Consider the following 27,315-nt stretch of genomic DNA (forward strand, 5'->3'; position numbering starts at 1 on the left):
ATAAAAAAGCAAACAGGAAAGAAATCAAAAGGAATTCAATATGGTTCAATAGTTTATAATCCTACATGGGAAGACAGTACTTATAACTCCTAAGAGATTTATCATTATTAGGACAGTTAAAAAGAATCTACATAGAAAAAGGGCATTAGTGTGAGTTGATCATGTTGGGATGTCCCCCCTCCCCACCCCACCCCATAAAAAAACAAAGGGGTGAGAAAAAAGGATTCACTGGGAGAAGGGGGAAGGGAGAGGTAGAATGGGGAAATTTTTCTCACATAAAAGAGGCATGCAAGGAAGAACTTTTATAGTGGTGGGGAAAATCGGATGGCAGACAATGCTTGAACCTCACTCTCATTGGAATTGGTTCAAAGAGGAGGAAAAATACACACACACACACACACACACTCAGTTGGATATAGAAATCCATCTTGCACAACAGGGAACTAGGAGTGAAAGGGGATAAGAGACATGGAGGGGAAGGGAGAATAAAAGGGAGGGTAGATTAAGAGAAGCAGTGGTTAGAAGCAAAACAGACTTTTGAGGAGAGAAGATAAAAAAGTAAGAAAGATAACTAGAAGAAAATAGGATAGAGGGAAATATACAGTTGATAAACATAACTGTGAATGTGATGAGCTCACTCATAAAATGGAAGTAAATAGAAGAATGAAATAGAAACTAGAATCCAATAATAAGTTGCTTAAAAGAGACATACTTGAAACAAAAAGACATAAAGAGTTTAAAATAAAGGGCTGGAGCAGAATCTATTATATTTCAACTAAAGTAAAAAAGGCAAGAGTAGCAATCATGATCCCAGACAAAACAAGAGCAAAAATAGACCTAATTAAAAGAGAAAAGCAGGGAAACTACATTTTGCTAAAAGGTACCATAGACAATGAAATAATATAAAAAAATTTTATAGCAAGTTTCTCTGACAAAGGGATGTAAAATATATCAGATGCATAAAATAATGATTATAGACTATGATTAATTGTAATAGTAATTATATATCAAACATAATATATAATGGGATATATATACAAATGTATATCAAATATAAAAGGAACTGAATCAAATTTATAAAAATGAGAGCTATTCCCTAATTGATAAAAATGGTTGAAGGATATGAATAGGCAGTTTTCAGAAGAAAAAAATCAAAGCTAACTATAGTCATATGAAAAAATGCTCTAATTACTATTGAATAGAGAAATACAAATTAAAACAATTCTAAGTTTTAGCCTATGAGAAATAACAAATGCTGGAGGTAATGAGAGAAAACAGGTAAACTAATAAATCATTAGTTGATTTATGAATTGGTCCAACCATTCTGGAGAAAAATCTAGAACTACGTCCAAAAGGCTATAAAACTGTGCTTGCCTTAATGAGATCAAAGGAAAAGGAAAAGGACTTAAATATTGTTACAAAAATGTTTATAGCAGCTTCTTTGTGGTGATAAAGAATTGGAAATTGAGGGGATGCTCATCAATCAATCAAATGATGAACAAGTTGTGGTATATGATTGTGATAGAGTACTACTGTGCTATAAGAAATGAAAAGGGAAATAGTTTTGGGGGGGAAATACATGGCAAGATCTATATGAACTTATGCAAAGGAAAGTAAGAAGAACTGGAAGATTATTGTGCACAATAACAGTAATATTGTAATGATGATAAACTGTGAAAAACTTGGCTACTCTGATCAATAAATACAGTGATTTAAGATAATTCCAAAGGATTTATGATGGAAAAAATGCTATCCACCTCTAGTGAGAGAACTGATAAACTCTAAGTGCAAACTGAAGTATAATATTCTCACTTTCTTTGTTTTGTTTTGTTTTGTTTTGCTTTATTTGATATAGTTAATATGGAAATATGTTTTTGCATAATTTCACACGCAAAACTGATATTATTTTGCTTGTCTTCTCATGGGTTGGGGTAAAGTGGGAGGGAGGAAGAGAATTTGGAACTAAAAATTCCAAGAGCTAAAAATAAATAATAAAATGTGAAAACATTTTTTTAAAAATCATAAAAAGGGAAAATGGAGCTATCCATACAAAAATATTTATAGCTATATTATTTGTGAGAACAAATAACTGGGGGTTGGAGGGGAGGAACTTTATTAACTAACAAGTGTAGAATGGTCGAATAAACGATGGTAAATAAATGTAATGGAATATCATGGTACCATTTTTTGGAAAAAAGATAAATATAAAGAAAATAGGGAAACACAGAAGACATGTAGTAGGTAATGCAAAGAGAAATCATCAAAACCAGGATGTACGCAGCAAAATAGCATGATATTAACAATGGACATATCTCGTCTCCTTTATGAATGTAAGTTCTCTTAGGATAGAGACGATGTTGTTTTTCATTCTTTTCACCATGGATAGTGCTGGAGATACAAAGTATATGCTGAAAATCTGGGGTAATGTTTTGTCCTATATTTTGTCCACTTGTTTTTATTGACAATTATTAAGTTTATAATTAAAAAAAGAAAAGACACAGTAAAAATTCACATTTATCAAGTTTTTTAAGGTTTAGAAATTCCTTTTCCACCAAAACCCTGTAAAGTACATACATATCATCTGTATTTGAAAGATAAGGAAGCTGAGGTTCAGAGAAGTCATGAGAGATGCTCACAATCACAGGACCATAAATACAGGAGACTGCAGCACAAAATAACAACAAGGGCCAGAGTGGAAACTACAGCTCTGCTCTCTATCCCTCTGTTATCTCTTTAAACAAGTCTAGAATCAGAGGAGGAGGCTGGCCCAAGGTATCTTTACAGTCCCATTTGTATTCCAGTTCCCAGTCCTGACACACAATTCCAGCATTATTTCTACTTCTCTGCAAGGCCTCACCTCTCACCTGCAACTTGAGTTTTAAGTACCTTGTATCCAGAGCTTTAAGGGCTTTGTTCCGGGGCTGTTGCTCCAAGCAACTCACTGCTGGATTGCCTGCGACAGGAAGGGTCATTGCACTTAGCACCAAGGACGTGATGGCTTGTACAGCAAGAACATTGATCTGAGTCCTCTCAGTATCTTCCTATAAAAGGAAGGAGTCTGTGTTATGACAGAACACGAGAGACTAAGACCAGTCAATTATGCTTGCCCTACAGACAAGAAGATAAAGGGACTCTGGGATCTGACTCCAACAATATGACTTAGGAACACTGGTTGTCCAACATTTTGGTCTCAGCACTCCTTCAAGTGTTTGGGGACTTCCCAAGGAACTTTTGTTTATGTGGATGATGGCTACTGATAGTTAGCACACTAGAAATTAAAACCTCTTATTATGAAGAGTTTTTAATCTTGTGAACCCTTTAAAAAGGTCTCAGAGCCCCCTAGTGGTCCCTGAACTACACTTAGAAGAAAAGTACAACCTCTCATAGTATACTGTGAAAGCATACAATTTTCCAAGATGGCCATTATTTCTATTTTGTCCATGTAAGACCATGACATCACAGTTAAGTACCCACTCATACCCACAAATATTTACAACCCTATTTAGTAAATGTTTATATTCTTTAGAGTAAAGACTGCTCAAATATGACAAGATATAAACTAGTCTTTATAGGAACTATCTCCTCAATTTTATCAATGCTTTTGTTGAATTTCTCTATGTCCAATTATTACCCTATATTGCTAAAATAACAGATGTCAGAACAGGCTTATGTATGTCTTTACTCTGTAATGTGTTGGGGTTTTTTGCTTTTAATCATAATTAAGTCTTCCCACTTTAATAACTTTTTTCTTTGCCTGCCTACAGTTTCTAAGACTCAGAATACTGTAATCTCTGGTAGTAGTAATTCCTAACTGCCTGACATTTAGGGCCCTAAGGCAACATGCATCCTTTTCAGGCTTTTATCATACAATTCTCTCACATATAATCAATACTCCAACTCAATGACTTTCCTATGTGTAACTCATATTAGGATTTCTCAGCCTTTGCTGAAGCAGCTCTTCATGATTCCTTATCCCCTAGCTATAACTTAACTGAAATCCTATCCAATCTTTAAAATCTACCCTTAAAGATGTCACTTAAAGGCAGTTTTCTCCATGGATCATTTCCTTAATCCCCCAGGTCCAAAATGATCTTTCCTTCCTCAAACTCTGAAAACACTATCTCTACTTTTCTCACACACTTCATGTATTCTTACTGGTGGTACATAGAATCTTTGTATATGTTACATCCCCACACGAGACTATGTGCTCCTTAAAGGCAGTGACCATTTTATATAAATGTCTATATGCCTTCCCCAAAGACCAAATACAATACACTGCATATAACAGGCACTTAAAAGCATTAAATTCTGTTAACATAGTTAGGAAGTTTAGTAAGCCCTCAAAAAGGACTCATGAAAAGTAAGCCACAGTATTTTCATAACCTTTTTCTAGCAGTTCTTCATCATCATAATAAGATCCACACAATTCTTATTTTTGACCAATATACAAAATGCAGAGAGACTTGAACTTCCAGAACAATATTAACACCTTTATAATTTAAATAATATTTTTAAATATTTAATTTCAGTGGTACTACGTGAAGAATGAACAGGATTGTCAATTTCCCTCCAATCAATACTTTTAGAATATAAATGAAATTATCTGGTCATCATAGAAACTAGGTAATATCAGAAATATAGCTTTATACCTCTGCTATTGATTACTAAAGCATTTATAGGTTTTGAATCTCTATCAAACTTTAACTTAAAAACAAACTCTTAAGTCAAGAATCATATTTCTGCAATGGATACAGCCTTACTTCCTGTTGGCTTTCTTCTTGATCCAACACAATAGGCTGAGTTACAAGGACACCAAGGAGAGTGGCCCAGGTTTCTTCAAACTGCGTACGACTTGTCCATCCTAGGAATAAAAGCAAAATTTTACCCAATTAGTAAACTCAAGCTAAACTAGCTGACCCTTATTGAAGGAATGTTCAGGTTTCATATCCAAAAAGGAATATTACAAGAAACAAGTAACAGTATTATTTAATTGAAAGAGCATTGTAGGGGCACCTAGGAGGCGCAGTGGATAGAGCACTGGCCCTGGATTCAGGAGAACCTGAGTTCAAATCCAGCCTCAGACACTTGACACTTACTAGCTGTGTGACCCATGGCAAGTCACTTAACCCCAATTGCCTCACCCAAAAAAAAAAAAGAAAAGAAAAGAAAAGAAAAGAAAAGAAAAAGAAAGAGCATTGTACTTGGGGATAGGAGTCTAATGTTCTAGGCTGGATTGTTTCAGTTATTAGTCATGTGACCTCAGAAAAAATAATTTCTTCTCTCCGGGTCTAAGTTTCCTCATCTGTAAAATGAGGGAATTGGAAAAGAAGAACTTTGAGGTTTCTGAACTCTAAATCCTACGATTCTTATCAGAAGAATTTTAAGTTCCATAAATCACAAATTGAACATGAGGCACTTGAAGAATACTGACAAAGAAAATTCAAAAAAAAAATGAAAGCTATGGGGAAAGGTTAAAGGAACAAAGATTATACCAATCATTCAATCAACAAATATTTATTAAGCACCTATTAGGTGTTAAATATTATGCTATGTATTGGGGATACAAGTAAAAAGGATACTTGTAAGAAACCATTTGATAGCAAAATAATGAATTCTGTTTTAGTTTTGTTAATTTTGAGATGCCTATGGGGCATCCAGTCGGAAATATCCAATAGGCAATTGGTGATAAGGGACTGGAGTGCAGGAGAAAAACTAGGTCTGAGTAAGAAACAGTGTAAGAGTCCTCTACGTCCCAGCTTCTTAAACTGTGGGCTATAACTCCATATGGGGTTCCATAACTGAATGTGGGGATCATAAAAAAATTTGGCAACAGTAAAAAGGTTATGTATACCTATTTTATATATCTATACATCCTGTGTCATATAAATATTTCTTGAGGAAAAAGGATTTGCAAGTGGAAAAGGTTTAAGAAGCCCTGCTCTACACAGAAATGAGTGTTGACCTGATAAAAGCCAATGAGAACACCAACTGTTAGTGCTATACCACATTACTTATAATTCTCTTATATTAATGTGAAAACAAAGAAAGGTACAGGCAATAAATTTAATTATATGAATTAACTAGGTTCAATAAGGGGAAGGAAAAGGCTGGAGAAAAGGTATATTTGAGAAGAATATAAGTTCCTAAATGAGCAGGGACTGTTCATTTGCATTTGTTTTTAAATTTTTGTTATCTACAGATTGCACATAGGGAATGTTTAATAAATGTTTACTAAACTGAACTGAATTCTAGAGATATAAAATATGAACAATTTAAAAGAGAGGAAGCATAGGACACTGTGGGAGGGGGAAGGAGCAGGACAGAGCATGGCAGATGTGAAGAGAGCAATATGAGGTAAGGACTGATAAGCAGGGTTACACCTTATTGAAGAGGGCACTAAATTCCAGGAAAAGGAACTATTTTACAGCTAATAAAATAACACGAAGGATTTGGGGGCAGAGGAGAAACATCATCTACATAGAAGGGAGACTTGTCTGACAGCTCTGTGGAGGATGAGAGAAAATAGAGGCATTAATATTCAGGGAGGTAGGTATGAGGATCTAGATGACACTGTCGAAGGAGGAATAAAAGGGGGAAGAGATAAGGCCCTTTCCACCTCTCTCTACATTCACCAGTTTCCCTGGATTTAATGGTCATCTCAAATCTATATAGCCAGCTCTCATTTCCCTTCTCCTAAACTTCAGACTTTTATTACCCTGGATATTTCTACCAGGATGTTTCATAGGTATCCATAAACTCAACATGCCCAAAACAGAGCCTTCCCCTAAACCAGTCTTTCTTCCCTATTTCTGCTGAGGAAATTATTCTTCCAGTTATTCAGGTTGTAGTCATCCTTGACCCTGACCTTTCCCTCAATCCCACATCTAATCACCTACTTCATGTCCATTCCATCTCCTCAAGTCTTCTGCATGCATCCTTCTCACTTTACTCATACCCCAACAGCCAAGTCCAGGCCTTCATCCACTCTCATGTGGAATACTGAAACAGCCACCTAAATTGAGAGTCCCTGTCTCAACTCCCTCTAACAGGAACACAGCAAGGCTCAGGGCAGGGCCATGAAAAACAACTAGAATTAGAGGAAATGATATGAATGATGAACCAGCAAATTACAGAAAGGCTGTAAAGGTAGGAGGATAGCCAGGAGAGAACAGGGTCACACAAAAACAGAGGAGAGAACATACAAAGGTAGTCCACATTATCAAACAGATAGAGAAAAGACAAGAGATAACTTTAGAAGAAGCCGTTTTGATTGAGCAATGAAGTCAGAAGCCAAAGTGCAAAGTGACAGAAGAGAAAGTGGATACTGAATGTGGACAATTTTTCTAGGAGTTTGGCTAAAAAAAGAGAGGAGAGATACAGGATGATGGCTTAAGGAGATAATAGGGCCTAGTGAATGTATTTTAAAGATACGGAAGATATTGTGTAATTTAAGATTCTAATCTAATCTGTTCCCCCAGTTTTGGGGGAAACTGACTAAAAATCACTGATAAAACAAGTTTAGGTTTTTAAGGGTTTATTGGAAAATAGAAAGAAAAAGATTGAGAACAGAATTCTAACAGCCTGGCATTCCTATCTTTCCTCAAATTTCCTGTGAAGTCCTCTGCCGTCACCACCATCAAGTCACGAAGCCAAAAAGCCCCAGTGCTCTCTGCGCAGGCTCCCTTTCCTCCTTCCTGTCTCCTCCCAGACCATAGGAGGCTCTTCAAGTTGATTGGCTGGTAGCCTTGATAGACAGCACCCATGAACAAACGTCATTTCCTGACACCAAGGAAAAGCCACAATGCCTCTGAGGCATTTTCCTCATGGTGGAGCTTTCCCACAGCAAGTCTCTAGTAGGTGGCATCATTCCAATCATTACAATATCTATTAGAAAAGGGCACGTCATAAGTTGTGTAAGGTGGGGAAGGGTTGTTGAAGGCTTAAGTAGAGATTTTGTTTTCTTTTGTTTTGTTTTTTGCAGGGCAATGGGGGTTAAGTGACTTGCCCAAGGTCACACAGTTAGTAAGTGTCAAGTGTCTGAGGTCAGATTTGAAATCAGGTCCTCCTAAATCCAGGGCCAGTGCTTTTATCCACTGTGCCACCTAGCTGCCCCCTAAGTAGAGATTTTTTAAAAGGTTTGGAACAGTAACTATGGAGGATGAGACAGAGTAATAATAGAAGACGAGTAAAATAAAGATAAAGATAATAAAGTAAAGAAGCCTCCCCCAGAGGCCCAGGATCTCATACAGCACCTTTGCCTTTGTCATGTGTTATTTTTTATTATAATTATTTGTGAAGGTGTTATATCTCTCTATTAGTTTGTTATGTATAAGAAAGCAAGAATTGTGTACTATGAAAAGTTTTCTCTTTCTGACCACTTAAAATAGTACCCTGAACATAGGAGAAGCTTAAAAAATACTTGCTCAAGTGAATTCTTACCCATAGAAAACTATAATGAAATATTTCTGCTCATATAAATTATCCCATCATCTTAATTGAAATGTATTACCAAGACACATACCCAAGGTATTAATACGATAAATGAACTCTTTAAAAATCTCCTTTTCCTGAAGAAATTCTACAGGGATTTCGGGAAGTGTTGTGCCAAAATCCCCTCCAGGTTTAGGTGACCAGCCTAGTTTCCATACCTGTTGGGATACATAAAAGAATCAGTTAGCTTAATGAAGCTCTGGTGGCTTTTCACAGAGAGAAAATGGAAGAACTCAGAGGATTTGAGACTTCAGCAGTAATAACCAAGCCTTGAGAAAACCTATTTGTGTGCGTGATGGACGAATGGTATCAAACTGTGTTACCTACTAGACTGAGCTCAAGTTTTGAGATCTTACTGTTTGTTGTACCTGCTCTAAACTCAACATTTATGTCACTGTACCTGAAATTTAGCAATATTAATAATTCAAATAACTTTAACACATGTTTATTAAGCACCTAACATTTAATTATGTAGCTGGGCTAATCAAAGGGAATAAAAAAATAAATGAGACACATTTCCTACCCTGAAGATGATTACATTCCACTAGGGCAAAAATATATATAATAGAAGTGAAGAATACATAGATGAGATCCAAATGTAATGAATGATATAAGAGATTTAAGATCGGGGAGGATGTTTATAGCTAGAAAAATCAGAAGACATAAAGGAGGAGGTGGCCCCTGAATTGGATATTTTTTTTTGCGTGACAATGAGGGTTAAGTGACTTGCCCAGGGTCACACAGTTAGTAAGTGTCAAGTGTCTGAGGCCGGATTTGAACTCAGGTCCTCCTGAATCCAGGGCCGGTGCTTTATCCACTGCACCACCTAGCTGCACCCCCTCCCCCCTCACCAAATTGGATTTTACAAATGAATTCATATTTACATGCTGAGTTGTAGTTTCCAAAGCAGTGCTTGCACAACCCAATGAGGTGGAGCAGCCGTGAGGGACAGAGAAAGGAACAAGTACTTCTTAAGTGCATACTCTGTGCTGGGCACTGTGTTAAATGTTTTACAAATATGATCTCATTTAATCCTCACAACAAAGCCCAGGGGTATGATGCTATTATTGTTCTCATTTCACAGTTGAGGAAACTGCCACAAAACTTCAAAATACATGATACTGTAGTCCCAAGGAAATAGAAAACAAAATATACTCACCAAGGGAGGCACTCTAGTATAGCTATTGACTAGTGGCAATCTTGCAAGGCTGATGATGATGTTTTTCAGTACAGGAGTAAGGAAAGCTGGAATTGCACTGTTTCTCTTGTGACCCAAAGCCAACACAGTCTGTAATGCTGCCACCATTTCTGCGATCATTTCACAAGCAGTGGTAATATACTTGGGAACTTAAGGAAAGAAACAAGTACTGCTGGTATAAAACAGTTTTGTCCACAGAGAAATCCATGCATAGGGGTGCAGAAAGATGCCATACATATTCTATTGAGTATGACAGTCTGGACTACCCACCGGTCTTATCAGACTTAAAAATTTCAAGTCTCACAAGGAAACAAGCTAAGGACAAGCAACAATACAGTAAAATAACCCCTGGCAGGAAATATTTAGAGCAGCAAATTGATCTATTTGCAAAGAACTGAAAGCAAAGTAGATGCCCATCAATTAAGGAGTGGTTAAGCAAGTTACGATACAAGGCTGTAGAGGAATATGCTGTGAGAAACAAATAATACAATGAATACTTATGGAAAGACTTAGATGAACTGATGAAAAGCGAAGTGACTAAAACGAGGAAAACAACAAATACCATGCCAACAATAATATAAGTTGAAAGAGCAACAACTGGAATGGAATGCGATAAATTTGTAAATGACCAAGTTTAGCCTCAGAGAAGAAATAAAAAAATACACCTTCCTTAGTTCTTTGTAGAGGTGGGAGATTAAGGGTAAGAAACAGTATATATACAGGAAAGTGGCTAGCTTTCAATTCTCAGCTGGTAAATAATCAATGGACATGAACAGGCAGTTTTCAAAGGAAAAAAAAGAAGTTATCAATAGATGTATAAAAATGCTCTAAATCACTCATAATCCAAGAAATGCAAATTAAAGCAACTCTAAGGTTTGACTCACATCAATTAAAAGGACAAAGCTGACAACAAAGGAAAAATGACAAATTTTGGAAGGGCTACAAGAAAACAAATACTTTAATGTCCTAGGGTGCATCGTGGCAAAGGAACCCAAATGTGTTGTCACATTAAATATGAACTTGTCTAGCTCTTCTGCAAAGCAATCTGGAACTATACCCAAAAAAGTTATTAAACTGTGCATATCCTTTGACCCAGCAACAGAAAGAGAAAAGGACCCACATATAAAAAATAGTTATAGCAGTAACCTGCATAAAATTTGGAGTCAGTAAGTCAACAAACATTTATTATCCACTTACTGCATCCAAGGTATTATGCTCTAAGCACTGGAGATAGATACAAAGAAAGGCAAAAATTTGGTCTCTCTCAAGAGGCTCAAATTCTAATAGAAGAGGAAACATGCAAATAACGATGTAGATACAAGATTTATACAACACATATGGAAGGTACCCTCAGAGGGAGGGAGGGGAATAGGGGTAGGGGATTGTGTGCCTGGGAAAAGCCTCTTGAAAAAAGTGAGGTTTGAGCTGAATTTTAAAGAAAGCCAGGAATTGGAGGTGAGGAGGGAGATCACTCTAAGATGGGGAACAATCAATGAAAAGGCATAGAATCAGGAGATGTAGAGTTATGTGGGAGGAATGGCACATATCCAAGTAGGCCAGAGTATCTGGACAACAGAGTTCTTATAAAGAACGTATAAAAAGACTGGAAAGGCAGGAGGAGGCCATGTTGTGATGGGCTTTAAAATCTTAACTGAACATTTTATATTTGATACTAGAGACAATAGGGAGCCACTGGAGTTGGCTGAGTGGGGGGTTGTGTGACATGCCCCCTGCACTTGGGAAAGAGACTTTGAAGGATTAGAGTGGGGAGAGGGTGGAGGAAGAGGCACCGGGCAGAAGGTACTGCAGAAGACCAGTGTGAAATGATGAGGGCTTGTACTGAGGGTGGTAGCTGTGTGAGTGGAGAGAATGCAACAAACACAAGAGATGGGGTGAAGGTAGAAAGGACAAGACTTAACAATAAGGGAGAAGGCAAGGCTGATGCCGAGGTTATGAGTCTGCGACTGGCAGAATGGTAGTGCCCTCAATTTGATAGGAGAAGAAGAAAAGTTTGAAAGGAAAGATGAGTTCTGTTTTGGAATGTTGAATTTGAGATGCATACATGACATCTAATTTAAGATGTCCATAAAGCATTGGTATGCAATGTTTGGCTTGCTCACACAGTAAATTAACTGATATCTAAGCTCAGAGTGCAAAACGTTCTCTCTTCTAAAAGAAAAAGTAAAAAAAACCCCAAGAAACTGCTTTTTATTGTCCAGGTTAGCCCAAAAAATAAAGTTTTGTTCCTTTAAAAATGAGAGGGTTTTAGGGTTTAAAACAGAACAGACAGAGAATATAGAGGTAGAAGAAAACCTCGACATGAGGAAGTTAGACAACTGTTACAGAACCCAGTAGGCCTTTGGCATGAAGTGATATACATGAGGCTCTTTCCACAGAAGGGATGGGGAAAAGGAGTAGTTTGGGAAACAAATCACAAGACTGACTAAGAGGCATGACATAGTAGCTGTGGGAAATTTCAACTATCCAGGCTATGGATAGCTACACAGGGAGCCTATCACCCAACAAATTAAAGTTGAAAAAAAAAAAAAAACAGAGAAAAGCAGGGCCATAACCTGCCAGGAGGAGACTGAAACAACAAGAGAAAAAGAACAGGCAGAGCTGCCTGAATCTTACTCGCTTCTTTCACAGCTGAGGAGAAGGAGTTTTGACGGGAATGAACCAAAATGACTTACAAGGAGCTGTCATGCAAAAAAAGCAGGGAGCTAGTAAGGGGACCCCCTCCTATATTAGAGGAGCTCGATTCATCAAGCCAGGGGGCGAGTTACATACTCGGAGCCTGAAAGACCTGGAATACGGCATTGCTGAGTCTGTTCACAATCTTGGAAAGACCCTGAGAAAAGGGAAACTACCTGAGGATAGTAAAAGAGTAAATGTTATTCAGAGGCATTCCACATCTACCAAGAGAAGGAATATGTTTCACTGAGAGTTCTTCTAAACCAAAACTGATAACTCTAATTATTCAGAGTTCAGCTTCCATTTTATATTATTTTCCCTTACATTACTACAATCCATATGCATACTGTTCTCCTTACAATAAATGCAATTTATTAAATGCAAATTATTAAATTAAAAAGATTGTTAGTGAATATCTAGGAAAGTAAGTAGGGATCACAAAGAGCTAGCTGGCATCATCAAGAACAGATCAAATAAGACTAAATTCATTACCATTTTTGAAAGTTATTTCATGACTAAATCCTCAGGAAAATGGTACAGTTTTCCTTTTCAATAAAGCAGCTGACAAAAAGGTTCATGCTATTCTTGTAGAAAAGCTAGAGAAAAGTAGGTTAGATCCTCCTACAGTGAGGTGGGTTCAGAATTTGCTGAAGGGCCAGACCCAAAAAGGAATATTGATGGTTCAATGTTAATTTAGATAAAAAGTCCTAGGGATGTGTCCTAGGGATCTGTGCTTGACCCTGTGCTATTTAACACTGATCAATCAACTAGATAAATATTCAGATAAAGATGGCCATGCTTATCCAATGGGTGGGGCTGATACAAAGTCCAGAAGGATACATGGAAAGGCTTATACTTGGGTTTAAAAAACCAGCTTCCTAAGTATGAGATGGGAAGAGCTAGCCAGAAACCAGCTCATCTGGAGAAGATCTGGGGATTTTATCCTACTGCATATTCAATAGGAATCATAAGTACGACACTGTAGCTTGAAGAAAGAATATACTATGGAGGTGAAAATGCTTCTATCCTGACCTGCTCAGACTAGATTTGGAGGGTGGGCACCCTAGTTAAGGAAAAGCAATGCAGATGAAGGCAAGCAGGATGATATAGGGCTTTGAGATCATGACTCCTGAGCACTGCCTGAAAAAATTACGGAGGCTTCACTTGTAGAAAATACAATATGGGGGATGCTTTGGGTTCTTCTGAAGAGCTGACACATGGAAAATGAATTAGACTCGTTCTGCTTGGGTCTAGAAAGCAGAACTAGGAGCACTGAACAAAAGTTAGAGGGATGGGTATAGGCTTGTGATAGTTGAAAACTTCCTAACAATCTGAATTATCCAAAAGCAGAATAGATGGCTTCAGAAGACAGTAGGTTTCCTTGCTCAAAGTCTTCAAACAGAGGGTGGATGACCAATTTTAGGTGTATTGTAGATCTTTTTTTCAAAAATAGATTGGACTAGAATAGAAGGTTCTTCTGGTTCATTAGAATCAATATTCTGGAATTCTGTGATGAGCTGAGTAGTTGCGCTTACTCCTCAGTGAAAAACACAGAGGCAGCAGCTATTTGTTACCCTGAAATTAATGAGAAGGTATCTGCTGTGATCCCTGGGCAGGTACTCAAGACATGGATGGGAACCTCCAAAGACATGTCAGTTTCTATTGATTCAGATACATATAATCCTATCAGAAAGAAAAGCAATGTAGAAGAAGACAACAAGAAATCACAGACTTTAGTTAGCACAGAAATGGTACTTTCACTATTGTGGCCAACAAAAAGTAAGGCTTCAGAAAAGAAAGGCAAATTTAAAAGAGGAATATGTGGTTAAGACTATATTGTCTGACTTAGTGACACTGATCAATACAATGATCCACCACAACAGTAAAGGACTCATGATGTTAAAATGCTATCCATCTCTAGAGAGAGAACTGATAGGGGAAAAAATACTGTAGTCTGCACCCTAGTCTTTCTTTTTTTTTCTTCCCTCCCTTCCTCTACCCGCAAACAAGGCTAATGTGGAAATATGTTTTGCATGACTTCATATGTACAATGGGTATTGTATTTTTGGCCCTCTCAATGGGTGAGGGAGAGGATTAAGGAAGGGGCAGAGGTAATGGGTTTCCCTCTTTACTAATGGTCTTTCAGCAAATATAGTTTTGTATTAGAAAGAATTTTTATCCTAGTGTAGGTAGAGTGAGAAGACTTCTGATGCCTAGCCTAACTGAGAATCCAAGACTCCTTCCACTAAGCCTCACATCAATAGTGATACAAAAGAGGACCTATTTCCTTACATGGAAAAAAATTTTTTAACAAGGCAAGAAAAATTGTAGCATAAAACTCACCCTGTACATCTGAATCAACTTCATCTTCACTTATTCCTCTTGGAGTATTCTTTCTTCTCTCTGGACTAAGAAGTTGGTCTCCAGGTTGAACTGCAACTAAAATTACAAAAGGAGCAAAAAAAAGGTTTTTCAATATAGTTTAACAATTATATACAAATTATCAGACTTTCTTAGCCTTAAGAATTCAAAGCAATAGTTCTATGTTCTGTCAATATAATAGCACAGACAACTAACTATCCTTGGTCTTAGATAAGAGAATCACTTGACTAAGCAACAAACCAATATGCAAAAAGCAGTTATTAAGTACCAATCATATGCCAGAACTGTGCTTAAAGCTGACCAGATAAAGATTAATTCTTGAAACACTTCATGTTCATAAGGAATCAGAATTTAAAATTCTAGCTGTCAGGGGCAGCTAGGTGGTGGAGTGGATAGAGCACCAGCTCTGGAGTCAGGAGGACTTGAGTTCAAATCCAACCTCAGACACTTTAACACTTACTAGCTGTGTGACCCTGGGCAAGTCACTTAACCCCAGTTGCCTCACCAAAAAAAAAAAAGTTACTAAGTGTCTGAGGTGGGATAAAATTCTGGCTGTCAAAATTATCACACTTTGTCCCTCTATAACCTTCAAATCTAAAGGTTTTTTTAATCAGTGACTATTTATTCATTAGAACCAACACACAATTTCTCAAATCTGGAATTCTTGCCTTTGAATAATAATCCTTGAATCTATATTTGTAAGTTATGTATTAGATTAGTTATATATTAGTTATGTATTAGATTAAAACTATTTATACAATTAACCTTCAAAATAATACTGTATAATGTTCAACTTTTTAGAAAGTAAAATTTTTAAACATCCTCTAAGTTCCACTAAATAATATTCAATTTTTAAAATTCTGGAAAGCAGCTAGGTGTCGAAGTGGATTCAGGAGGACCTGCATTCAAATCTGGCCTCAAACACTTGACACTCACTAGCTGTGTGACCCTGGGCAAGTCACTTAACCCTCATTGCCCCACTCAAAAAAAAAAATTGGGGGGGGGGGGAGAAATGATCCTCAGCAGGCCTTTTTGACCATTTTAAAAAAGCCATTTTAATTTCAAAATATGTAAGTATTAAAATGTGGAATAGAAACATTCGTCACAAATGAAGCCAGGGGAAAAGTAATCTTTTTAGATGTGATCTTATTAATCTAATGTTCATTTATGATAAGGAACAGTAAACACCAAACCAGGCCTAGGGATCAAAAAGCTAACATAAGGTTTAAAAGTAATTCTAGGAAATGTACAACCTCTGGCCTAAATACTAAAATACTGAACATTACCAGACCTCTTCTGAAAGAATTGGAGAGAAAAAAAAATCCAATGATACATGTTTTACTCACTTGCTTCTAGAATAAATCGAATACAGTGAATTAGGGAGCACACATGGGTGACATATTCTATTGATGACAGCATATTCCAAGGACCAGGCAGATGCAAAGTTAGACAGCAGCAATCCAGGACAGCCTGCAGATCCATACTTAATGGCATCTGCTCATGTATTAAGTGCCATGACAGGGCCTAAAATAGGAAAATGTAAATTTGAAATTAAACTAAATTCTATCCTTTGTAAAGCTTAAAACATGCCATATGTGAATTGTTAATGTGAACTGCTGATTCAATGATCATTTGTAATGAAAGCACTGTGTACAAGGCAAGAGGAGAGAGAGAAAAGTGAGACAAGAAACCAACCGTACTCTCATACAGTGTACAGTTCAACACAAAGATAAGACTATATGGCATAAATACAAAACTAGAAACCACAACATTACTAAATGTAGCAGACAGGTACAAATAAAGTACTATGTGAAATATATGGAGGAAAAAAGGTTGTTGCCAACTTGAGAAAATCAAGGATGCTTTAAAAGTTCCACCTTTGCCTTTTCTTAAAACCCAGATTTTACTCTAAGAATAGGAAGCTCTAAAGTAAGTTTCATGATCAGGTCAGAGGAATCTTAAAAATAAGGTACTTATCATGGGTCTAAATACCTTGTTTGTCCCCATAATCTACTAGTACAATGCAGAAGAAGTGACCTTCCCCTGAAGTACCCAGACAACATTCTCCTTTACACTCCAATCATTTCTACAATGTAAATTGTCTGGAAAGCCAAACATTTGATGAGAAATTCCAGTCACCCTAAGAGTTTTTTCCTTAGAAAACTTTTGCATGGTCTCTTAGGCTTACCATCTTTTGTGGGCCTGCCTTTTGTTTTTGCTGTCAGAATATACAACCTGCCTCAAATAAGCCATCAGCTCCCTAAACGTTTCATAACAGACATATACAAGCATTTAGTAGGGATACAAATCTCTACTTACTATAGTAAAAGTCTCTGTGTTTTCCAGCATGGTTAGTTTTCCCTTGCCTAAAATGACTAACACTGCGGTGACTACTGGCTGTATTTAAAGTGATAGCTTTGAATTGAAGGGCACATCCTTTTCTCTACGAACTTGCCTCAGGATCTTTTGCCAAATCGTTGACCATGCTGAGAACACTATGAAACAACAAATCCTAACCCTCTGCTCCTTTGAAGTTGATGTGCTTTCTATTTCAGGTCAGTTACCTTAATCATCCAGCCCAGCTCCTATTTTCTCACCCAATGGCACTCTTAAGTAGGAAAGGCAAAGAGGTCCCTAAGTTTCTTGGCACTCCTATGCTCTTACCTCAAGGGCTGCCACCACAAATTTCAGAACATCATTCTCTTTTTCAGGGGGAAGTTGCAGATGACTTGGTAACTTAGAAAATAGTACTAAGTACTGAGCAAGGGCACAGGCCAGTGTAGTAATTGACTGATAAATCACAGCATTTCCTGGAAAAGAATTTAATTCTTAGAGAAATCTAGAAGGTTTACAAAAATGCAATTACAGTGTTAACAAGTTTTCAAAAAAAACTGCCAAAAAGATTACATTTTAATTAAAATACTTAGAAGTGCTGCTCAAGTGAGATCAATTAATAGTTAAAATCTATTAGCCAAAGAGCATTCACCAAGCATTTCTATCAGTTTTGTAATGTACTTTAAAGAAGTATCTTGTGTAATCTAATTTGATTCGCACATGAGAGCAGAGGTTGTGTCCTTGTCTTATGTTCATTTCAGAGATGACAAAACTTGATCTCAGAAAGGATAAACAACTGGTCTAAGGATTCCACAATTAAGAAGCAACCCTGAAGAAGGGCATTCGGACCCCATGTTGAAGGACCATTCCCCACACAGTACAGGGCACTAGATGAGGCACAATCAAAAAAGAGCTAAACAAGTTTGGCTTTTTTGTTTTTAAATTACCAAAGAGATCGCTTAGCTGATTCCAGTAGGCTGAAGTTTCAATGGGCAAAAGGGGCTGAAAAACATGATGGTTGGGTGGAAGCTGCTGCACCAGGCTGGCCACACGGTCTAGGGTCACTGACCGGGCTGTCTCAAAGAGGCTGCTACTCTGACCGCTGGAGATTTCACGGACGCCAAGACTTAAGCAAGGAGCTAAGAGGGATAAGTTGAACTCCTGAAATCACAAATGCCAAAGGTAAAGGATGAGAGGCTACATATTACCATCGGGAGGAAAGCAAATAGAAAGGAAAATAGAAAACAACCCTATAGCATATCTCGGCAGCAAATTATCAGAATGCCAATTATAGAGGATAATCTCTGCCACGAATAAAAATGGGTAATAGGGGCGGCTAGGTGGCACAGTGGATAGAGCACCGGCCCTGGAGTCAGGAAGACCTGAGTTCAAATCCAGCCTCAGATACTTAACGCTTACTGTGTGACCCTGGGCAAGTCACTTAACCCCAATTGCCTCACTAAAAAAAAAAGGGGGGGAGGGTTATAAATTACTGTTTCACTTGTCCCTATATTTCACACACCAGACCAAGGGCTGCTGGCTTCTTCGTCGATCTCATTACAATGGATCACTAACATAGATCATATACAGACATGACTAGGACCTTGGAGGCCACCTAGGCCAACCACACTTGAAGAAACTGAGCCCTAGAAGGCCAAGTGACTTGATCACAGTCACTCCTGTCAGAGAGGGGATCTGAACTCAGGTCCTTGGACTCTAGAACCAGTGCTCTTCTCCAAATCACCCTGCAACCTCACAAGCCTTTTTCTTTGTTTCCTTTGCATACCCAGCTAAGAACAAGCCAACAATTTCCAAATCTCAAAAATTCTTCTCATTTCTTATTTATGTAGAGTGTAAGTAGGAGCCAAAATGTAGAATAGCCAACAGCCCAGTAAAACAATTCAAGGCAACTTTTGTTCTTAAGTTTATTAGTAGTTCACATTTACAGTACTGCACAGTTACTTGAACTGCTGATATCTATCTTTTTAATGGCTTGTATTAATTATCTGCCTTTGCTAATATCCCATAGACTTTATTTGTTTTTAATTTGTATGACCTGGGGTAGTCCTTCAAAGTACTCATACTCCAGCAATTTCATGACTAATGGTTGGTTCAGTTAGAGCAACCATAAAAGACATCTAAGGAGGGACAATCTATTAAACGCAGGAGGTGACTGCAGAGGAGAGAGTCAAACTGGGAAACCAATCACTTCAGGCCCTTATGAGTTGGTTGTATCATCACAGTCCAGCTTCATTGGTTGCCAGAGACGCTGAAGAAGAGAGTCACAAATGAGGGATGGGAAGGAACTATATCTCTAAGGTTATTTTTTTTAATGAATTCCCAAAACACTAGGTATCAGTTTCCTTTGATAACTTAACCAAGAACAAATAAATAATTTTACTTAATGAAAATGTCATCAATTTATGTCTTTATATATTTGGGAATTGTGCAAATAGGACACAAAATGTGGTACATTCAAATATAAGTGACATATACTTTTAAAAGACAAATACTGGCTGGATTTCCATATTATTTGTCATGTTAAAGATTCACTCTTCTCCACTATAGCTTATATGCAAAAAACTGGTGATGCTCTGGTGATGTTCATTTTTGCTAATTATATGAACAGCTAAATTCAACTCAATTATCCTAGAAGGCTAATGTCAGTATGATTGATAAAATTCCTTTTAAGTATTTAAGATACAATAAATCTTACCATGACAGCCTTACACAAAACAGGTATATTCTGTACACATTGCAAGAATAGTATTGCATACTGGGCAGTATATTTCAAGTATTGTATATTATCTACTAAATAACTGGAATTAAATGGAAACAGAAACAAGTGATGTTACAGATTACTCCTTCTTTTAACTATACAAAGAATACTCACCTTACTCATCATGAAGGGGGCCAGTTCACCAGGAGGAATCCTATTTACCAGCTCTGCACCTTCCAGCAGTGCTGAGTCTGACTTAGTGCAACACTGAGATCTGACTAGAGACACATACCAGTCCTAAAAGAAAAACAATTAACTCTTTTGTTTTAAAGGTCTGTGTGAAAAAGTGTGAAAGACAAGTCCCTTCTTTTAAAATCCACTCATTTTCATCTAGGCTCAAGAATAAGTTTTCCTTTGGTCAAGGACAGGTTAACTCCTACTTCAATTAATCCTGTGATGAATTCATTGATTTTGAAGTTTAACAAACAAATGTTACATTTCATCTCTACCAAGTGCCAACTAACAGGGCAGGTTGCCAGCTAAACTGAAGCAGCAGGGCACTATGTGCCAGGCAAAACGGACCACCACAACTCTGACCACCATTTTCCCTCAGACCCTAAGGGAGACAGCCTCATGCCCTCAAACCAAGAGAGTCAGAAATGCTTCCAGCCCAATGGCCTCATCCTGGGAAACAATCCCTGACCACTGCTCCTTTGGGACTACAACCACAGCTACTGATGACCCAGAAATCAAAGATCTGGCCACCAAAATCCTTGGCCGTGTCAAATGATTCTCAACATCAAAAACCAACAATTTTGTTGGTATAAATGACATTACAGAAGAGGCAATTACATCTGTTTTGCCACTGCACGAAGGACCACGGGGCCTTTTCATCTGACTTGCTGCTAAAAGCTTCCATGTGTTCTATTTCCCATTAGAATGTGACCTCCTTGAGAGCAGAAATTGTCTTACTTTCCTATTGGGATTTAGCACAGTGCTCTACATAAAGGAAATGCTTTAATCCGTCATTCATTCCACAAAACTTATCATTAAGCAGTATCTCAAGGAGTCATTTCTCTCCTGTACAAAAAAAACTGCTATCTGAAAGTGAAATGTAAAGTAGTAAATTCCCTTTCACAAAAAAGGTCTTCAAAATAATAATGATAATGGATAAAGATAATAATGAGAAAAACTAACATTTATATAGCTCTTTGAGATTTACATAACACTTTACCTATATTATCTCATTTGATCTTCAAGACAATCCAGTAAGGTAGGTACTATCATCACCTCCACTTTACAAATAAAGAAACTGAGACCAAGAGAGGTTAAGTGACTTCCCCAGGGTCACATAGCAAGTGTCTGAATTAGGATTCAAACTTAGGTCTTTCTGACTTTAAAGCCAAATACAAAAAAAGTCCCTGAATTTTTATTCAATCTTTAAAGCTCACTTGTAAAGTAAACTTCTCCATGAAGCCTTCCTGATCGCAATTTACTTTTTTTTTTTTAGTGAGGCAATTGGGGTTAAGTGACTTGCTCAGGGTCACACAGCTAGTAAGTGTTAAGTGTGTCTGAGGCCAGATTTGAACTCAGGTACTCCTGACTCCAGGGCTGGTGCTCTATCCACTGAACCACCTAGCTGCCCCTCAATTTACTTTTGTATCTTTCCACTCCCTTTATCACGTATTACTGAATATCATCGTTATCTAAGTAAATGTCTTATAGCCTTCTTAGACCATAAGTTCCTTAAGGAAAGGACCTGTGCTTTAGCTATTTGTTTGGTGATAAACAAATCGTGCACACAGTAGGTATTTAAATGTTTTAAATTGAATAGCTTAATTTTGTATGCAGTTTCTTTTTTTCCAGGCCTCAGGGGCTATAAATATCACTTGCTTTGCCAGAAATCTAGATCGATGGTTACAGGATACTCTGTGGAGTACCCTGTCTTTCTTTACTTTTCAAACCCTCTCCCCGTATCAGTTACCAGCTCTCTTCTTTAGGGCTGTCAGACTTACAAATCGACTATACTAAAACTGGAAGGAGAGATACTCATCTAGAAGTCTGGAGTTCATGGGTGGCACTCCAAAAGGAAAGGAGAAGAATCTTAAACACCTTTAAGCCATGCCTCTCCCCACAAAGTACCTTTCCCAATGAGTTTCAATTTGGAGGATAAAGAGAGCAACATGGACCAGGTCTTCAGTGAGAGTTCTACTGCCATCATATATACAGGGTGAGTCCAAAGTCACAAAGAGGTTTCAATATTTAATAACTCTTTTTTTTTGGGGGGGGGGGTGAGGCAATGGGGGTTAAGGACCTGCCCAGGATCACACAGCCAGTAAGTGTCAAGTGTCTGAGGCTGGATCCAAACTCAGGTATTCCTGAATCCAGGGCCCATGTTCTATCTACTGCGCCACCCAGCTGCCCCAACTCCTTTATTTTTTGTTTTTAATTTATAATACCATAGCATCATATAAAGTATATATAGGAAATGAATTTGTATTACATGTGAAAAATCAAATCTTGTAAATGGCAAAAAAAAAAAGAAAAAAATTTTTTCAAAAGCTTAAAACATCATGACTTTGGACCCACCCTGTAGTAGTAACCTGCAGAATGCCTGACTCCACCGAGTAAGCAGAGAAGGGTGAGGATGGCTGTTGGAAAGTAATCTCAGATGCTGATGAGGGTGAGAAGAGCCAGGTCAAAGAATACAACGCACAAAGGGATCGAAGAAGAGACATGAGCACTGGGAGTAGAGAAAACCTCTCTAAAACTGGCCTGTTTTGTTCAATATACAGTAAGGTAACTCAAACTACACAGTCCCCATTCAACCCTCTCCATTCATATCTTCACTCTCCACTTGTGTTCAATTTACCTCCTAACAAATGAATTGCCCTCCAGTATTTCCCTTGACACAAGAAAAAGCTCCCCCATTTCCTCTCAAGTGCTTCTACCCTAACCCCAAAGGCCAAAAAATGGGAAAAGCCCAAAGCAAGGCTATTCTCCCTTCCTCTTATTACCAAGGCCACTCTCCCCACTGTACATCAATAGAACATGAGAGAGCCCAAAGCTAAACAATCCTAAGCCCTTTAACTGGTCCTGAGGACACCATAAAACGCTAGAAACGCTCTAAACAAGCCCTGCCATGTCCATCTGCACCCATGGATATTACAAGGTAATACTTTTATAAGAGAGTATATACTTGTCAATAAAAGCTCTTTTCACTTACTTGGTCTGGATTTATCATCTCTAGTGACAAGTGATTTTCCCCATCCAGGGGGTGTGAAGTGACTACAGGAGAAGGGCTAGCTGTCTCTGGTGCTACTGTACGACGAAACCTGTCCAGCAGGGAATAGAGTCTTTGGTGTCTGAAATACAAGTGAAATAAAAACACAGGAACTTGGAGTACAGGTGATCCTAAAGGCTGCCTGGTTTAACCCTATCAATAACAATCTATTTAAGATTATAGATTTGACCACAGAAATAAGGAATTCTGAAAATTACTAACAGATTGCAGTTATATGAAATGGTAAAAGCATGGAAAGAATGAGAATAAGCATGTAATACTGTAAACATGGGTGGTATTTAAGGTACCAATCAGAATGAGACTAGTCGTTTAAAAAACAACAAATTTACAGTAAGTGATGCTGTTTTAAATTCCAAATCATAGTTATGTTTTATTCCTATTAGAAAGAACAATTTTCTAAAAATATTTTCTCAGTGAACATTTGCACTAGGCAATGTAAAGTATTCCAAGAACTCTGGAGTTGGAAGGCCTAACATTTGTCAGTTCTTAGCTATCTGATTTTGGAAGAGTCACTTAACTTCAATGGGCCTCAGTTTCCTCATTTGAAAAATGAGGATTAAAAAAAAAATGAGGATAAGAAGAGTTGTGTTACTTGGTTCAGAGCATGATCGGGGGATATTAATTGAAATCACAGCCCTAGTGCAATGCCTAAGAAGCTAGAAAGGTCTGGAAATAAACCATTTCCTTGTCACTCAACACTAAGCCTCCCTAATTTCAAAGAAGCACATAGGCAGAAGAAAGGACACCAGGTGACACACTTTTCTACACAGCAGCTCATTAAGACCATTTAAAGAGGATGGAGGGTTTTTGTACTGCACAGGTGAAGGAAACACCTAAACGCATGAAATTTCAGGTGCAGCATATTACCATGTAACACCAAACAGATGCATACAGGAGAAGCCGATAGCCTATCACAAGTTCAGAAAAAGCTAAAATTCCTTAACTATTTCCTACTTAAACATCTAACCTCTAAGCACAACCTGAAATTTCTGCTACTTCAGGGTCACATCCTGAAAGGTTTATCTCCTTAGGAGTACAAGACAGACTAATACCCAGTTTCACACTGGGCCTTCTGGCTTGAGAATGTCAAACTCAAAAATTACAACAAAATCTATTTCCAGATAGAGGCAAAAAATTCAGCAGTCACCAGTTGTCTCCAACTGTTCACCAAAGTTGTGGTAGAAAATCAACACAGGACTTAAAGAGTCAGACAAGCTGGGCTGAACACAGACAAATTACAAGGGCTTAGAGACTCAGTTTCCTCATCTGTAAAATGCAGATAATAATACATATAATACGTATATCAATGAATTATTGGGGAGAAATTAAATGAGACAAAGTATGTCTCACTCCCAGGTTTATATTCTAGCCATTATCCTCATTGTCCTGCCATGAGAATCTTGGTCTCCACCTCGGAAATGCTAGGCTCTGATTATATAAGTGTCTGTCTGTCTGTCTCCCTTTCTCCTCGCTCCCCCCTCCTTCCCTCCTTCTCTCCTTCTCCCTTCCTCCTTCTCTTTCTCCCTCCCTTTCCTCTCTCCCTTCCTCCTCTTCTCTCTCCCCCTCTCTCCTTTATCCCCTTTCTGCCCCAATCTCTCACCCCAGTTCAACTTTATTTGAAGTTCTATGCTGTGGCCTGTGAGACTGGTCTTCTTGCTGTTCCTCTCACCAGACACTTCATGTCCCAGCTCCCAGTTTCTCCATGGGCTGTCCCCTATGCCTATAAGTTTTTTTCACTCCTCATCTCAGTCTCAGGCCCTCCCTGTCTTTCTTCAAGGACCAACTAAAATCCACCTTTTACAGGAAACCTTTCCTGAGGTCCCTTAATACTGGTGCCTTTTCCCTGCTGATTATCTCCACTTTATAGTGCATGTCTTATTTGTACACAATTGTTTACATGTCTCATCCATACCCCCAGCCACCCCGAAATCAGACTGTGAACTCCGAGAGGAAGAGCAGGGTGGTTTGTTTTTGTCTTTGTGGGGGCGGGGGTGGGGGATGGGGTGGGAAGTAGCCTTTCTGTGGATCGCCAGGGCAGTGCCTGGCACACAGTAGGTGCTCAATAAAATACCTGCTGACTGAAATTCTAGTCCCCAAGGACAGGGACAGTCTTGCTTACCTAGTGTCTGAATCCCCAGGGCTTAATAAATGCTTTATTTACATATGCAATACTGTGTAAAATTTAAAGTATGTAAAAGTCTATTATTATTATTAGAATTCTATTATTACTATTACTGCTGCTGCTACTATAAACTTCATTTATAGGTCTCAAGGACACTATTCTTCCAAACTTCCTATTTAGATTCAAAACATAAGCAAATATTGAGAAAATGAATAAAAGCTACAGTAAATTTACTTTTCTTTTCTTTTCCTTTCTTTTTTTTTTTTTGGCGGGGCAATGGGGGTTAAGTGACTTGCCCAGGGTCACACAGCTAGTAAGTGTTAAGTGCCTGAGGCTAGATTTGAACTCAGGTACTCCTGAATCCAGGGCCAGTGCTTTATCCACTGTGCCACCTAGCCACCCCAATAAATTTATTTTTCAATCCTGAAAATGCTATATTCTACATGACTGACATGTTTTATATAGGATTTTTGCAAATGCAATTTGCTGAAAGCAAATGGTGGTTTTCCTTGCTGTTTTTCCATTTAGCAAAGAACAGCAGCTGTAAGATTCTGTAAGATTTTAAGTATTTTGGCTCATCAAGGAAGAACCTAACTCAGGTTTTTCTGATTCCTTTGTCAACACTGCAGTAATTAATTAGATGATGTTTACTCCAAACTGTTAGAAAGAGGAAAATAAATTTCAAATTCACATCCAACTTCTTTGACAATGAGTGACTTCACCTATTATTAAATACCTGCTAAAAGACCAGGTCTTACATACTTTGTGCAATAGCTACCTTCTTAAAAGTCATTTATTTTAAAAAATACTATCGACTACAACTCTTCACACTTACATAGTGCTTTAAGGTTTATAAATCAAAATATCATGAGGCAGAAAAGGGCCTTAGAGGTAATTCCCCCTCCCCCTTTCCAATATTTTACAGATGAAGAAACTTCAAGGAGAGGAAAAGGGAGGAGGAAAGAGAGAGGGAGAGGTTGAGGGGAATAGGAGAGAGAGAAGAGAGACAAGGAGTGGGAGAGAGAAAGAGAAGGAAAAGGACAAGGAGATAGAGAGAAGGTGAGAGAGAAAGGGTAATAAAGAGAAAGAAATAGAGGGAAGGAGAGAGAAGAGAACAAAGACAGGAATATGAAAAATCAAAGATCTAGAAATCCAGAGGACCTAACAGCTCTAACACAATCTTCTTCCACTTCTCTATATTTCTAAATTAATTTAACTGTGTAAATCAAGTACAAAAGAGGAGACCACACAATTTAAAGACATGCTTCAGTGAACCTTCTCTAAAACAAATAATCCTCCTGTCACTTGAATAATTACTTAAACCTCTCCACTCCAATGTAAATGTCTTTTATGTTTAGATATTAGGTGTTTCTAGAAGCATTCACTTGCATTGAAAAGTATTACCTCTGAGCTAATCCACTTTTTTGAAGGTACTCCTGAATTCTATTCAGTTCTTCCACAGGTAACTGTGACATGCTGTTCTGTAGAAAACAGGGACATACATGAACCAAAAACTCCTATACTCTTTAAGAGGAGCAAAGATAAAATCACATGAGATATCTTTTCAAAGGCAGGCCAAAACAAAGATGAACAGATGTGATACGCACCTCAAACAGAAAAGGAATGAGAAATACACACTTGTTTTGGCCAGCCAGTAGGTTACCCATTAATAAGAAAATGCTCTGAATAAAATCATCTAATTGTATTGACTGCACTGGCAGGTTTAAATTAGATATCAAAAGTGAGGTTTTGTTTCTGTACCTGTAAGTTGGCAGCCAAAAGCATTTCTACTCGACGACAAGCAAGCGTGTCAACCATGCGAGCCAGCACACGGAATGGCGTACACAAAAGCTTGTCCACATACAACATGAGCACAGCGCCCGACTGGCTGAGGTGAATCCCCTCTAAGCACTGCAGTGTCTTCTTCAGGGTTGTTGGCTAAATTGTTGAAGGAGAGGAAAAGACCATAGATGATTTTTCATGGGTACATATTTGGCATGAACCTCACTACTGCTCTATTTAAAAGTCGTAGCCGGCTCTCTGCTACCTGAGATAACATCAAGGCCCTCCAC

At 38.0% G+C, this 27,315-nt stretch overlaps 1 protein-coding gene across 1 annotated transcript in view; it reads right to left on the reverse strand.

Annotated features, from left to right (window-relative positions):
• HTT (huntingtin) overlaps positions 1–27,315 on the reverse strand; it is a 227,109-nt gene that overhangs the window by 50,560 nt on the left and 149,234 nt on the right. The window contains 12 exon segments of the mRNA XM_043972228.1: positions 2,887–3,041; positions 4,761–4,861; positions 8,522–8,648; positions 9,650–9,837; positions 14,726–14,821; positions 16,111–16,288; positions 17,429–17,574; positions 18,046–18,259; positions 19,992–20,114; positions 23,044–23,182; positions 26,648–26,724; positions 27,005–27,181. Coding sequence (XP_043828163.1) covers positions 2,887–3,041; positions 4,761–4,861; positions 8,522–8,648; positions 9,650–9,837; positions 14,726–14,821; positions 16,111–16,288; positions 17,429–17,574; positions 18,046–18,259; positions 19,992–20,114; positions 23,044–23,182; positions 26,648–26,724; positions 27,005–27,181 — 1,721 coding nt within the window.

This window comes from Dromiciops gliroides, chromosome 6 (genome assembly GCF_019393635.1).
Source record: "Dromiciops gliroides isolate mDroGli1 chromosome 6, mDroGli1.pri, whole genome shotgun sequence".
NCBI lineage: Eukaryota > Metazoa > Chordata > Mammalia > Microbiotheria > Microbiotheriidae > Dromiciops > Dromiciops gliroides.